Here is a 15,335-nt window from a genome sequence, read left to right as displayed (position 1 = left end):
TCCATCATTATTGCTTAGAATCCATAATCAAGCTGTGACCTCTAGAAAGAGAATGTTCTGCTGTTTGCAATGGTAAGTGTGAAGTTCTTACTGTGTTCTCTCTGTGGCTGAATGGGTTTGCCTCTAGAGCCTGGAGCCTGCTTCAGATTCTGTGTCTTTCTGTCTCTCTGCCCCTCCCCTACTCACTCACTCTCTGTCTCTCAAAAAAAATGAATAAACATTAAAAAAATTTTAAAAAGAAAAGAGAAGTCTGTGGATCATGATACAAACCTCAGAGTTAGAGGAGGCCGGTTTGTTTGGGATACCAACACACAATCAGAAATCATAGTTATGTATAAATAAATGTATCATGTTGATGTTTTAAAGCATAGTATTTAAGCAGAAGAATCATACAAAGCTCCTGTTCATAGAAAAGCAAAGGCTATTCAGATTTCATCTTGTGGATGAGTACTATAAAAATTTCCTCTTACTGAATTTGCCTTCAACGTCTCATTCTTTATGTGGCTCTAGCTGCTTTTTCTATAAGAAGTTTCTCCTTATCTAGAGGCAGGCTTAAGTTTTGACCTCCTATCCTTCTGTTTCTTGAAGGAAACCTGGTTTTGAAACAAATGGAACAGTGGGTTGCAAATTCCTTTTCCTTAAAGAAAAGTAAGGAGTTGGCTTTGGACAGGTCATGAAACATTGCATCCCACCTTATTTACTGGAATAGATGTTATGTTAAACCTGAAAATCGGGACAATTTTTAGATATTACAGGAAGACTCAAGTGGAACACACATGTGGACAAGTAATCAATGGCTTAATAAAAAATCATTTAAATCAGCCTAGCAATCTTAAACATAATATATACTTTATCTTATTTCAGATTAAAATTTATAAATGTACATTCACGCACCCCTCCTTTGATGTAAGGCCAAGGTCTTTTCTCTGAAAATGATTTTGCAGATTCAGTGCTGCTATGCCTTTCTTGATAAACCAAACCTATAATGCAGTACCTGCAATATCTAGTTTCATCTTCTTTAAAGTGGAAGAGATAATTAATGTTTTTATAAATTAAACTTTGTGCCAAATCCTCAGTGTTTAGTTTCCCCCAACTTTTAGTTGTATTTCTACCTCAAGAGAAATGTGTATCAGATCTCTTCAATATGTTGCTCAGTTTCCTAAAGAATAGCAACTCTATTTTCATAATCATATTTAAAATCTTTCTACTTCAAGTTTCATTATATTTCCAACAATATTTTGATTGGCATTTTATTTTGCCATCAATATGTTCATAATTAACAATTTTAAAATGTCCTTTTTAATTTTTATTAAACTTAGTTCTGAATTCTGGGAGGATAAGATTATAAGAGAATAAAATGATTTACATAAATATTTATTCTCAGCTTAAAAAAATTTTAAATATAGAAACATAATCCATTAATTATGATTTAATATCCAAACGCTCTGAAAAACAAAAGCTTTTTCATTATTTATTTGCTGGTGAAACCTGAGCTGACTGTCCTCATTTGTCTTGATGTGAAGCTGAGTGGGGCTAGAGTATTGATCCGTCCCTCTTACTGTGATTTGTACTACATTTCACGACAGAAGTGTCCTTCTGTTAATTGGGGGGGTGCTGCCACACGTCTTGCTTGATGTATTTCTTAGTGAGGTTCACTGGCCTTACTACCTTTCATCAAAAAGTTGTGAATTGTGACCCACATCTTGACCCAAAGATTTCAGATAATCAGAACATGAGGACTTGTAATTGTGGAGTAAAGGTGGCACTACCAGGCCACCCCTTACTTCTTGACATTCTTCCCTTGGCTCCAGTGTCACCGCACTTGCCTGGTTTTTCTTTTGTTTTTCTGGAATTTTCTTTTCAATTTCTTTCATTGTTTATTCTTATTCCACTTGTCCCTTAAGTATAAATATTTGCCCTGTGTTCTGCCCTTAACACCTTTTTTTTGTACCTCAGTCCCTGAACAAATTTACCTGGTAACATTGCTATTATTACTAAATAATAACCAGTGTTAACTACAGTGTTATATTAGTTTCAGTGTACAATATTAGCGACTCAACAATTCTGTCGTTCACTCTGTGCTCATCGTATTAGCGTACTCTTAATCTCCTTCACCCTAGCTCCACCCACCTCCCCTCTGGTAACTATCAGTTGTTGCTCTATAGTTAAGAGTCTATTTTTTGGTTGTGTCTCTTTTTTTTTTTCTTTTGTTCATTTATTTTGTTTCTTAAATTCCACATATGAATGAAATCATATTGTATTTGTCTTAGTCTTATTCATTTAGCATAGGCTTATTTCATTTAGCATAATACTCTCTAGATCTATCGATGTTGTTGCAAATGGCAAGATTTCATTCTTTTTATGGGTGAATAATATTCCATCATATATATATATATATATATAAAATGTATATATATGTAATATGTATAATGTGTATATATGTAACATGTATAACATATATGATATGTGTGTATATATGTATGTGTGTGTATACACACACATGCATATACACCACATCTTTATCCATTCATTTGTCAATGGACACTTAGGTTGCTTCCATAATTTGGCTATTATAAATGATGCTGCAGTAAACCTAGGAGTGCATGTATCCCTTTGAATTGTTTTCGTATTCTTTGGGTAGATACCTAGTAGTGCAGTTACTGGATCATAAGTTATCTCTATTTTTAACTTTTTGAGGAACCTCCATACTGTTTTCCATAGTAGCTGCACCAGTTTGCATTCCCACCAACAGGGCAATAGGGTTCCTTTTTCTCCACATCCTCACCAACATCTGTTGTTTCTGGCGTTTTTTATTTTAGTCATTCTGATAGGTGTGAGGTGATATCTCATTGTGGTTTTGATTTGCACTTCCCTGATGGTGACTGATATTGAGCATCTACTTCGTTATTTTTTACCTTCCTCCTGAAATCCAGAACCAAGGTTCCACCTGTCTGCTGAATATCTTCCCACAGGTCCCCTACTAGTACTTTGAACTCAGCATGTTAAACTGTGCAAGGTTAAAAATGCTCTCTAACTTCTCATCTCCCCCAACCTTTCCTTTTTCCTTTCTTGTCTCTTAAGCAGTGGCCTCACTTTCCTCACTTTCATCCAAGTTAGAAGCTTTGGCAATCTTTGAGTCCTCCCACTTTTTCTAAGGCCCCGCCCCCTCCCCCTAAAAATATTTAATTGGTTTCCAAATCCTGTGATTTCTACCTCCAAATCTCTCTCAGATGACTCTCCCTTTTTATTCCATTCCCAGTTTCATCTATATTCTCTGTCCCACAATATTATAATAGTCACTTTACTGAACACATGGCTAACCATCTAAATACCCTCTTTGCTGGCATAAATGCTGGAGCAATCTTCCTAAAGCATAATTCTAATTGTAATCTCCCTGCCCAGAGGCCTTGGAAACTTATGATTGCCCATAGAACAAAGTCAGTATTCAGTTCTCCTGGAATTTAAATTGCACCATAATCTGATCCCACTTAACTTTGCTAATCTCATCACTTTTCCCTTGTAACTCCTCTGTATCTATATACACAGACCTTCCTGATCTCCAAACATTCCCATTTCTCCTCCTGGAAGTGATGTCTCCCTTCTCTGTTTTTAAGTGTAGTGTTGCAATCCTAAAATGGTCGTGTGTGTTCATTCAATCTACGTACGTTCTCTTCCTTGAGAACAGGGACCAGATTTTAACCCTTTATTTATTTTTTAATCTCTTCCATAGCACTCAGAATAACGTTTTATCTGTGGTAAGCAGAAATGTTGTTGAATTGAAGGATTATTCACAACTGATTCTGAACTGATACAGGCAGAAAATTTTTTCTATTAAAATTTTTGTCAAATTAGAAAATGGAAGCATAAGTAAATCACAGTTCATTTTCCACATAAGAGTACAATAAATCCTACTCTTGCTATTGATTTCTGATTCAAAATAATACTGAAGCACAGCATTGGGGTTTTTTTGTTTTGTTTTCTTCATTGGTTTTGTTTTATGTTTCTTCCCCAAGGAAAAAAATCATATTTATACTCTTATATGTTTTGTGTTAATTTTTTTATACAACATTAACAATGTTTTTCTTTGGCCAGGTGTGTAGTACGTGGATCGGAAGTGGAGTTGTCAGTGATCTCAATGACCTCCGTCGAGTGCACAATCTGCTTGTTTCTTCTCTGGACAAAGTGCAGGCTGGAAAAGGATCTTCTAGCCAATTGTACCGAGAGAGTGCCACAACCATGGAAAAACTGGCTGTTCTCAAAGCGTGGGCAGAGGTAACCACAGCCTATTGTTTTTGAACCATTTCCCCATCCATGAGAAAATGTTCCCCTACTCCTCCTGTAGGTAAAAAAAAATTTTATTTGGTTATTGTTCTTTTTATTTATTTATTTATTTTTTTCAACGTTTTTTATTTATTTTGGGGACAGAGAGAGACAGAGCATGAACGGGGGAGGGGCAGAGAGAGAGGGAGACACAGAATCGGAAACAGGCTCCAGGCTCCGAGCCATCAGCCCAGGGCCCGACGCGGGGCTCGAACTCACGGACCGCGAGATCGTGACCTGGCTGAAGTCGGACGCTTAACCGACTGCGCCACCCAGGCGCCCCGGTTATTGTTCTTTTAAAACTGATCTTTGGTATGGAATGCTTTTTGAAAATCTATTATTTGCTCCTTCTCGCTGAAATACGTATATGTTTATGTCTCAAAAGAGCTCTTATGAAGCCTTTGAAAATTACAGTTTTTAATCAGTTTTTTCAAAATTTCAATATTGAGAAATTGATCCCTTAACTAATTATGTGGAAATTAGGCAGAGAAAACTACAAATATAAGTAATATAAAATATTTTATGCCAAGAACCTTTTATTTGACAGTTACCTGGCTGGCTCAGTTGGTGGAGCATGCGACTCTTGATCTTAGGGTTGTGAGTTCAAGCCCCATGTTGGGTGTAGAATTTACTTAAAAAAAAAAAAAAAAAGTCTTTTATCTGATTAAATTTCAAGAGACTTGGCCACTGCTCATTGATACCAAGATTGCAGTTTTCTGTTTGTGTGTTTTGTTTTGTTTTGGTTTGTTTTGGTTTTGTTTGGTTTTGTTTTGTTTTGTTTTGTTTTGTTTTGTTTTGTTTTGTTTTGTTTTGTTTCTATAGCTGGCTTTACCTTTTTCATTCCACAGCCATTTTTTAAAAAATTGTGATATTGCTTTAAATTCACTTTTCCAAATTCCTTCTGCCATTTGCTTTCAAATTCTTATTATCTGACCTACAGTATTTCAAGTAACCCTCCCTCTGCCAACCAGTACCTGACTTCTCTATTTCTCTAGTATCAGTGGCTGATGACTACCCAGTAGATACTTGCTGACTCAAAGCATGCAGCATCCACGTGATATAGTTCAGATAAAGGACCTCTGAATTTTTGCTGTACTTTTTTCTCCCACAAAAATAAAAATGGAAAAATATAGAGCTCAATAAGATATGGAAATTAGTTTTCTCTGATTTTTAGATTGTAGATCAAGCTATCCTTCAAGTAGATTATCCATGAAAGTTGCCTTATTTTTCCCTGCTGCCATTTTTGGCTTAGAAAGCAAAATAATATTTTTTGTTTGATTGATAAAATGATTGCTCTTATTGATAAAAATTTAGTTTTTTTTTTTCCAAATCAATGCAAACCTTTTTAGATGGGAAGTAGTATAAGAAAAAGTTACTATAATATGACTTATCTCTGTTTTCTCACTTAGAAAATGATAAAAATTCTTTGTTAATTTTCATGTATCTGAGTTTTTATCTAAAACTGCTACTTTTCTTGTCTGTAGAAATTACATTGCAGTTGATGTATTGATTTTTATCTGAAAATCCTCATTGTTCTGAACTCTCTAACCCCATTCACTCATTTCCCCAAATGTAGAGACCACTGTGGGGTCTGACGGTCAGCACATTGGTTGCCAGTCAGCTAGTTCTTTGCTGACCTGCATTAACATGCTTGATTCACCTACTAGGAAGCCTGGCATAGTTTAATATAAAAAGCATTAAATATTGACTCAGAGGCCCTAGAACAAATTCTGTCTCTGGCATTTACCATCTTTGTGATTTTGGTCAAGTGATTCGACCTCTTAGAGCCTTAGTTTTTTCATTACAACATGGAGATATCTTGTAAGGCAATGTATATAAAAGGACCAACTACTGGGACTGGAACTGGGACTGAATGGAAGACAGATCATTACTTTTAAAAAGTTACATCAGAACCTCACATAATTTTTTTTTCATTTTTTTTTTTAACATTTATTTATTTTTGAGACAGAGAGAGACAGAGCATGAATGGGGGAGGGGCAGAGAGAGAGGGAGACACAGAATCGGAAGCAGGCTCCAGGCTCCGAGCCATCAGCCCAGAGCCTGACGCGGGGCTCGAACTCACGGACCGCGAGATCATGACCTGAGCCGAAGTCGGACGCTTAACTGACTGAGCCACCCAGGCGCCCCAGAACCTCACATAATTAAATTAACAATGTACATTTGTATTTGACACATTTTTTGGGGGGGGTAACTTGTGCTATAATTTAATGATTTGCACCTCACGCCTCAGCCTTCAATGCTGTCTAGCAATTCTTTCCCTGCTTATCTTCCTTTCCTTTATCATTCTCTTCAAATGGCCAGCATATTCTAGATTTCTCTCCTCAAGACCTTTCTTTGGTTATACTTTTTCACTCAGAAAGCTGAGGATTTCCATTGTCTGTCTCCTCAGATTGTTTCCTTGAAATCTTTAGATTTACATGGTTTGGGAACTTTCCCGTTAGGCATGAGAAGGAAGGGGAGACTGTTTCCAGCTCAGTGCCATCAGTCCTGCCCACCTGTGTGTCTTCAGCCTCTCCCTCTACATGCTTGGTCTTCTTACCTGCTTTCCTCCCCAACTCAGCATTCTCTTTTACTCACTGCTTTCTGTCTCTCCTCTTCACATCTCAGTTCACTGAAATTTCAGTATCTCCACTTCCTAAGCTCTTGGCCACCCACTTCTCAGTCCCCCGCAATCTGGGGTCTTCACTGATGCAGGCTAGCTGGGTCTGAGGACCCCGAGGGGGCCCTACAGGACCAACCAGGAGGGTCTTTGGCTTTGCGCAGGATAGAAATCAAACACGAGCTGAGAGGAAGTGGGAGCAGAGTTTACGGAAGATATAGAGAGAGCAGATACAGATACCAAGTCTCTGGGAGACTTGGAAAGGAAACGAGAGTGAGTCTCATCTTTGCTTGGGGTCTGGGGTTTTTATTGAGGACAGTGGTCTGGTGTACATGTATTCTCAGGCGTCCACGGACCGGTCAAAACAAGAACAAGTGCTCAGACATGCTCCGTGAGTCACTTGTGCCCTGGAGCCTGAGGTCTCAGTGTCAAGGTGTCTGGAGTCAGTGGTCTTGGAAAACTGATGACCCTACCTGATCACTCCTTAGATATTATCTTGTGCTAGAAGAATCCAAGTATTGTTTAAAAGACTATGAATATGTATATACAACTTATCTGGAACGTTAACGATATTTTCTTATTTTCTTCATTTTATGCTTCTCATTTTTCTATTTTTCTTGTGTGATATCTAATAAGAAAAATAAGCCAAAATTTGTTAAAAAAAAAATCCTAAAAAATATATTCTCCTGTATTGCAAGTAGCAATATAAATTATAGAACCCTTTTGGAAAGGTTTCGACAGTGTCTATTCACAGCCATAAAAAGATTTATAATCAGTAATGCAGTAATTCTGTTTCTGAGACTTTATCTAGGGAAGAATATCCAAAGTGTAGGAAGGAAGTGTTTACAAAAAAGGTTTACTTGGAACATTATTTATAATGTGAAGAACTGAACACCTTTTGTCTTTGAAAACTATAAGTAGTCTTTTTTAAGATTCTGAAGGCTGACTAGAGAATCAGAAGTAAATATAAAATTTCAACGATGGGGAAATTGTTAGACCTATTATGGCTCACCCCCTGCAGCCATGAAGAGTAATGGTTATGAAGACTAGGATTCCATGGGAAAACCTTATGATATGTTAGAAGATAAAATTAAACCCAAAGTTCTCTGTACAACAGCATTCCAGCTTACAAAGACAGAATATGATAACCTGGAAATTGGAATTATAGTAATTTTAAAAACCCGTTTCCAAAACTTTTTATAGTATAACTTTTTAAATAACATCAAAAGTTAAGGGAAGATACATAACATCTGGTCTATAAATCCTGTAGTGACCTCTTTTCTTCCCCATTGCATATAGAGTAAAACCTTCACCTACTTTTGCCTCCTAGTGTCTGCTCGGTCTGTACCACTTGCCAAAGCCTGAATGCATGTACAAAAACAAACGTGTATAACTGTAACAAAGAAGAATCTTTAAAATTATGATTTAGTAGGGGCCCCTGAGTGGCTCAGTCAGTTAAGCATCCGACTTCAGCTCAGGTCATGATCTCACGGTTCATGAGTTTGAGCCCCGCGTCAGGCTCTGTGCTGACAGCTCAGAGCCTGAAGCCTGCTTTGGATTCCATGTCTCTCTCTGTCTCTGTCTCTGTCTCTATCTCTATCTCTATCTCTATCTCTATCTCTATCTCTCTATTCCCTCCCCTGCTCACGCTGTGTGTGTCTCTCTCAAAAATGAATAAACTTAAAACAATTTTTTTTTAAATTATGATTTAGGAAGTTGCTATTATACATCCTTTTGGTTTACCAAGTGGAGAGAAAGGATATGGATAATATATATGTAAGCAGTAAATTATATGCTCATCTCTCTGTTATAAAGACTAGATTGCTAACTATCACTTAAGGGGTTAGAAGGATATTTATGGAAATCCTTTCTGTGGCCCTTCCCCCATGCCCCAGCCTTTTTCTTTGAATGCTGTCCAATTGTGTCTAATAAGTCTGTGAAAGTAGAGACAGTAAACAGGAAGTTATACCCTATGACGAAAAGAAAAAGTTAAAAAAAGACACACATAAAAGGGGGCTTTGTAAAGTATAGCAAGAGAAACCAGAAGAAATTCAGAGAACCCTACTCAAGGAATATTTTATGAGAGGAATAGTCAGAAGTCAGAGCAATAAAAACAAATTACCTCCAAAGCAGGTGGAATTATTCTTTGGAGGCTCTCAGGAACTCATGAGGCTGTATCCTCTCCAGTGTCTGTACTCAGCTACTTTTGGTAATTCAATTGTATAATCATAGCAACTTAGATTATGTCATTTCTTAGTATTATGCCTTGTTATTTTCTCCTCCTGAATACTGCACTAGGTATATGTGGTTGCTATGAATATTAAGAAGGAAGCGGAGTCAAAACCAAAAAGAGCAATTAAAAGCACTGATGATGATGATGATGATTTTGGTACCATAGATGAACTACCGCCAGATAGTTTAATCACACTTGTGCAACCCGAGCTGCCAACACTCAGCCGCCTGTGGTTGGCGGCACTAAAAGACTACGCGCTTTTGACTTTACCAGCCGAATTTGCTAGTCAGCTCCCCGCAGATGGTAAGTACTGCGTTCAGAGTTTGGCCTTTATGGAGTTCAGAGTAGTAATTAAAATGTAATGGGTGGAAGCTAGCGACAATCACTAATAATATTATGATATAACTTTTACATCTTAAATTTATAAAGATAGTATAACATCTTAAATTTAAATTTTTCATTATTGATAATTTAATAAAGTGATTTAAGATGTAGCAATAACATTTTCAATTTCTGTGGACTTAAACTTGGCATTCTCTCACTTGGAGCCTGTTCTCCATATTGAATTTCGGAATTCAAATACAGCCTTAAGCTTATTTGTTAACCCAAGCAAACATGTTCTCCCTGTTATAATAATAACTTTATGAGCTAACATACTCTAAATAACTATGCATAACAAGTCATTATGCATAACTATAATGAAGTTTATTGCTGTGCTGGTCAGTGAATGCAAGGACAGATGGGGGAAATCTTCAGTTTGACAGTGTAAACAGGAGATGAGGGAGAATGGCAGAGGGGGAGTTGAAAGAGAAAGAAGGGACAGAGTTCCCTGTCTCTGCGACAGAGAGAAAGGCGATAGAAAGAGTGATGGAAAGTGAAGGCGACCAGGGCTTTAGGGAGTGTCTGGCAACAGTGAAGAGGAAGCCTGTGGCCACAAGGTAGAGAAAGGTACTGGGTTCCCAGCAGCATCCACAGTTGCAGAGGAAAGACTGGAAACCATAGCATTGGTGAGGAAAACACAGGCACTCCAGTTCAGCAGTGGCAGGAAAGACGTTAGTTTTGGTGGCTTGGTAATGAAGAGAATCCCAATTGGTCAGATTGCTCTTTTGTATGTGCTGTGTCTGAATTGTGTGTCCCCTCACAATTCATGTGTTGAAACCTAATCCCCATGGTGATGGTATCAGAAAGTGAGGTCTTTGGGAAGTGCTTAGGTCATGAGACAGAGCCCTTCTGAATGGGATTGGTACCCTTGTAGAAGAGACCCCACATGGAGTCAGAGACATGGCCCTTAACCGAGCATGCTGGCACGTGATCTCAGACTTCCTGCCTCCAGAACTGTGAGAAATAAATTCTGTTGTTTATAAGCCACCCAGTCTGTGGTGTTTTGTTATAGCAGCCCAAATGGACTAACACAGTAAGGAATGAGTATTTTTAAGTTAGCTGTTGATAAATGGTTAAACACGTATAATAAAAAGTAATGGCTTTGATTGGCTTGATTATTTTACAGGCGGAGCATTTTATACTCCTGAGACTATTGATACAGCTAGACTTCACTACCGGAATTCCTGGGCCCCTATTCTCCACGCAGTGGCACTTTGGTTAAATAGCACAGGATTCACATGTTCAGAGTCTGCAGAAGCAGCAGCGATACCTGGCTTACAAAAACGTTCTACACCCGTCAATTTAAACCAGGCATCAGGAGCAACACCTAGTGCTAAATCTTTGCCAGAAATTAACAAAGATAGAATGCATCTGATTTTAGGTAGGTGTGTCATATTACTGTATTTCGAGATGTGTCATTTCTGAAAATTCATATCTGTAGGGAAGAAAAAAATCTCTTTTCTATCTTCTTAGGTTCTGTGGCTGGCCTAAGAATTAAATTGATATGAGACAGATTAACAAGAGAAGAGCACACAGATTTTTTTAATATTTTCAACCTGAAGTAGCCATTAGGCCCAAAAACTTACATGCCGTTCTGCACAAAGAACAGTAAATGGTAGGAATGTGACAAGAAAGGGCTTTGGGCCAGGGGCAGTAAACTGTGGGACAGGGCTAGGAAATATGTGCGGGAAACTGGTTTTAGTAGGTTTGTTTGTACAGGTCTATTTCAGCATTGACTCCCAGTCTGGTCTTCCTGATACAGGGAGGGCACCTTCCTCATGAGAAATTTTATGACCTGCTTGTAGGTAGAAAGGGGTCTGCTGTTCATCAAGTACCTTCAGCTCAAAATAACCAATATGCCAGAGAGGCATATTTTGGTGTGGCATGTTCTGAACTCCTCCATCTTTCATTTTAATGCCATAGAAAGGTTTTATGTATCGCAGTTCAGAGAGGGAATAATAAAAGAATTTTTAAGTACATTTTCTAAATTACTGACTGAATTGTTAATATAAAAATTTAATTATTAAAAATATTCTGGGGCGCCAGGGTGGCTCAGTCGGCTAAGCATCTGACTCTTGATTTTGGCTCAGGTCATGATCCCAGGGTTGTGGGATTGAGCCCTGTGTTGAGCTCTGTGCTAAGTGTGGAGCCTGCTTGGGATTGTCTCTCTCTCTCTCTCTCTCTCTCTCTCTCTCTCTCTCTCTGTCTCTCTCTCTCTCTCTCTCTCTCTCTCTCTCTCTCCTCCTGCCCTTCTCCCCTGCTCACATGCTCTCTGTCTAAAAACAAAAACAAAAACAAAAACAAAAAAAACTACTCTAAAAATTTTACCTGTTGTGTCTACTCACAGAGCAGTACTGAATAATTTTCAAGAAAAAAAAGCTACATTTTTCTTTTTCAACAACAGATTTTATTTTTAGTTGGCACTTAATAAATTGTCCCATGAGGAAATAACAAATGCAAAGTTAAAGCAAATTTGAATAAATTTCAATTTATAATTGCTTTATAGGTGTTCTTTTAACATTAAGATATTATAGATTCTAATGAGGCTCTTAAATGGTCTTATCTTTTCTGGGAGGGGAAAGGAACACAGTGGTAGAATGAAATTATAGAACTCGTCAGTAAATCTTATACATGAAAAGATGAGAGACTTCTAGAACTATGACCTTACCCTTATGCAAATTAAAAACAATTGTTACCTGGAGCTCCTTGGTGGTTCAGTCAGTTGGGTGACTCATTCTTGGTTTCAGCTCAGGTCACCGTCTCACAGTTCATGAGTTCAGGCTCTGCGTTGGGCTCCACAGCTGGTAGTGTGGACCCTGCTTGGGATTCTCCCTCTCTCTGCCTTTCTCTCTGCCCCTCTCCTGCTCACGCTGTCTCTCTCAAAATAAATAGATTAAAAAAAAAAAAAATTGTTACCCAAGTTATCCGTTGTGCATCTGTAGCTTGCCACTAAAAAAAACTTTGTAGATATGAAAATTGTTTGGCAACCATTTAATGAGAGTTAATTGTATAACTGTCATAAGTTTATTTTTAAAAGTCCTAGAAAGAAAAAATTGAATATCTTCTTAATCAACTTGATGACTGTGGAACTGCCTCCCTCCCCCAACCTCCAATTTCATTGGAGGCTACAATCTGTAGTTACAAATCTGTATTCTAAAAAGCTAGAATCTGTATTCTAAAGTTTGGCTGCTGCTTTTGGTAACCATTTGGAAGTCTACTTCAAGGTAGCATTAAATATATGCTAAAGCATCTGACAAAGAAATAGGAAAAATAGAGAAAAAAAAATTGATGCGGAAGCAACGAAGTATGTGATGGTGACAAATGTGTATTTTTATTATGTACATCGCAGGTGTGAGTATACAGTTCCTTTGTTCCCCTAGACCCGAGGAGCCTATTGAACACGTCACAGCATGTCTACAGGCCTTACACACCTTGCTAGATTCTCCTTATGCCCGAGTCCATATCGCAGAAGATCAGGTACAGTGTATTTCTATAACAATTTCTATAAATCGTATGCTTTATTTTCGTCATATTTTATCTTAAGATAATTTTCTCCCTTACGAAATAAATCTTATGTAGTAACTATTCAGGATTTTGGCTTTATCTAAGGCATTATACTGAATGTTGGATGACCAGGCAGAGCCAGCATAGAGATTGGTCAGTATATCTTTGTAGATGTGTTCATCGGCAGTCAAGTACAACTAAAAATTAAGGGATGCCTTCCATCCCAGTTAATGATTCTACTAAAAAGGGGCTGAAGTAATTTATAAGGCTATTAAGTAAATTATACCACTTTTAAATGTTTGATAAAGTTTTATCTCTCATTTAATGAGATTGTTTTTTGTACTGCTCAAGTACTCCTCTAAACAGTTTAATGAATTGCTTTTTCTAATTTCTGTGTGGATTATTTAGAAGCCTTTATTCATGTTCCAGAAGCAAGCTACCAGCAGATTTGTTACTCTTCTTTTTAATTCGAAATTCTTTCCCTGGGGGCACCTGGGTGGCTCAGTCTGTTAAGCGTCCGACTTCAGCTCAGGTCATGATCTCATGGTTGATAGGTTGCAGCCCCGCATCAGGCTTTGTGCTGACAACTGGAGCCTGGAGCCTGCTTCGGATTCTGTGTCTCCCTCTCTGTCTCTCTCTCTGCCCCTCCCCTGCTCGTGCTCTGTCTGTCTGTCTGTCTCTCTCTCTCAAAAATAAAAACATTAAAAAAATTTATTTTCTTTTCATAAGAAACATCTTTTTGGTTGCCATCATTACCATGTGGGGTAATTTTCTATAAACCACAAACTAACAGATAAAAAACAAAGTTGCTGTCATTTCATTATATATTCATTGCACCCCAGCCTTGCATCCTGAAGCTATTCCTCAGCTGTACTACAGATTACTGCAAGAAACTTCAGGGTTGTCTTCAAATAGTCACACATATACAATTCAATCAGTGAATGAAAAGGGAATACTATATTTACACTCAGTAATTTGGGTGTTAACATAATTTGTCCCACACCTAACTACCTAGCTGTTTTTTGCACATAATAGTGTTTTGTTTATTCAAGCACTGCTTTACACTTGGATGGGTTTTGTTTTTTTTCTCTCCTGAGTTGGTTCCTATGATTTCAATATCATCAGAGTACATTGACTCAAAAATTGTATTCATTCACCCAACAACTTTTACTCTGTGCCTGTCCTGGCATCAGACACATTTTGAGGCTATAGGTATCAAAAATGGTTTCACTGCACCTGGATTAAGAGACCAGTACAATATGATAAGTGCTGAGCTAGCGGATGTAACGGTCTGATGAGGACAGAGGGGAGGAGTGCTGACATTATCAAGGAAAATAAAGATTGGGTTGTCAAAGGAGATGATGGTTGGATTACATCTTAAAAGAGTTATTAGTGAGGCAGCACAAGAGGAATGGGTTTTCCTCTCCAAGAGAGAAGCAGATACAAAGACAAGAAGTTACGAAGAACAGGACCAGTTCAAGGACACTACTATCATTTACTATGGCCAAGGCAAAAGGAGCATGTGGGGGTTGTTAGATGAGGCTGGACAATGGGGAAAAGGCCAGCTCATGAAGATTCCTTTATGGCATGTTAAAGCATTTAAAATCTATCTTGAAAGTGGTAAGGAATCATTAAAAATGTTAAAATAGGGGCACCTGGGTGGCTCAATCGGTTAAGCATCCGACTTCAGCTCAGAGCATGATCTTGCAGTTCATGGGTTTGAGCCCCATGTTCGGCTCTGTGCTGACAGCTTGGAGGGAGTCTGCTTCAGATTCTGTGGCTTCCTCTCTCTCTCTGCCCCTCCTCTGCTCATGCTTGCTCTCCCCTCTCTGTCTCTCTCTCTCTTTCAAAAATAAATATTAAAAAAAATTAATGTTAAAATAGAGGAATGACATGATTAAACTTATATTTAAGAATATGGTAGATATAGATTTGATCACTTTCATCAATCTCGTAGAGATTGGTCTGTAAGACATGATAAAGGAGGCAGGGTGACCAAATTAAGAGGCTCTTTTCATAATTCCAAAGAAGTGATGAATTACACTGGCCTAGGAAACTGAACAAAGGAAGAAGAAAAGAGGGCCAAGACTGGAGCCTGAGGGATAAATAGCAAATAAGGATGGAGATGAGGGAAGTAAGTCAACAGTGGAGATCACTATAGTGGTAGGAGGAGAACTAAGAACAGAGTTACTAGGGCAAGAGAGAGTTTCAGAGATAGACAAGTCTCAGAAGAAACAGGATCCAGTATATAAGGACATAAGAGAGTCCCAAGGAGGT

The 15,335-nt window shown here is 38.0% G+C and overlaps 1 protein-coding gene across 2 annotated transcripts in view; it reads left to right on the top strand.

Moving 5' to 3' along the window:
- The window catches only part of HEATR5B (HEAT repeat containing 5B), a 105,005-nt gene that overhangs the window by 73,217 nt on the left and 16,453 nt on the right, over window positions 1–15,335 (top strand). For both annotated transcript variants that reach the window (XM_025927392.2, XM_086700366.1), the window contains exons 27-30: window positions 4,093–4,272; window positions 9,239–9,476; window positions 10,681–10,935; window positions 12,904–13,031. In XM_025927392.2, the coding sequence (XP_025783177.1) occupies window positions 4,093–4,272; window positions 9,239–9,476; window positions 10,681–10,935; window positions 12,904–13,031 (801 nt within the window). The remainder of the gene's footprint in view (window positions 1–4,092; window positions 4,273–9,238; window positions 9,477–10,680; window positions 10,936–12,903; window positions 13,032–15,335) is intronic.

The sequence above is a fragment of the Puma concolor genome, chromosome A3 (assembly GCF_028749965.1).
Source record: "Puma concolor isolate L17-30 chromosome A3, mPumCon1.1.hap2, whole genome shotgun sequence".
Taxonomy (NCBI): Eukaryota; Metazoa; Chordata; class Mammalia; order Carnivora; family Felidae; genus Puma; species Puma concolor.
This window is presented reverse-complemented; position numbering and strand designations above follow the sequence as displayed.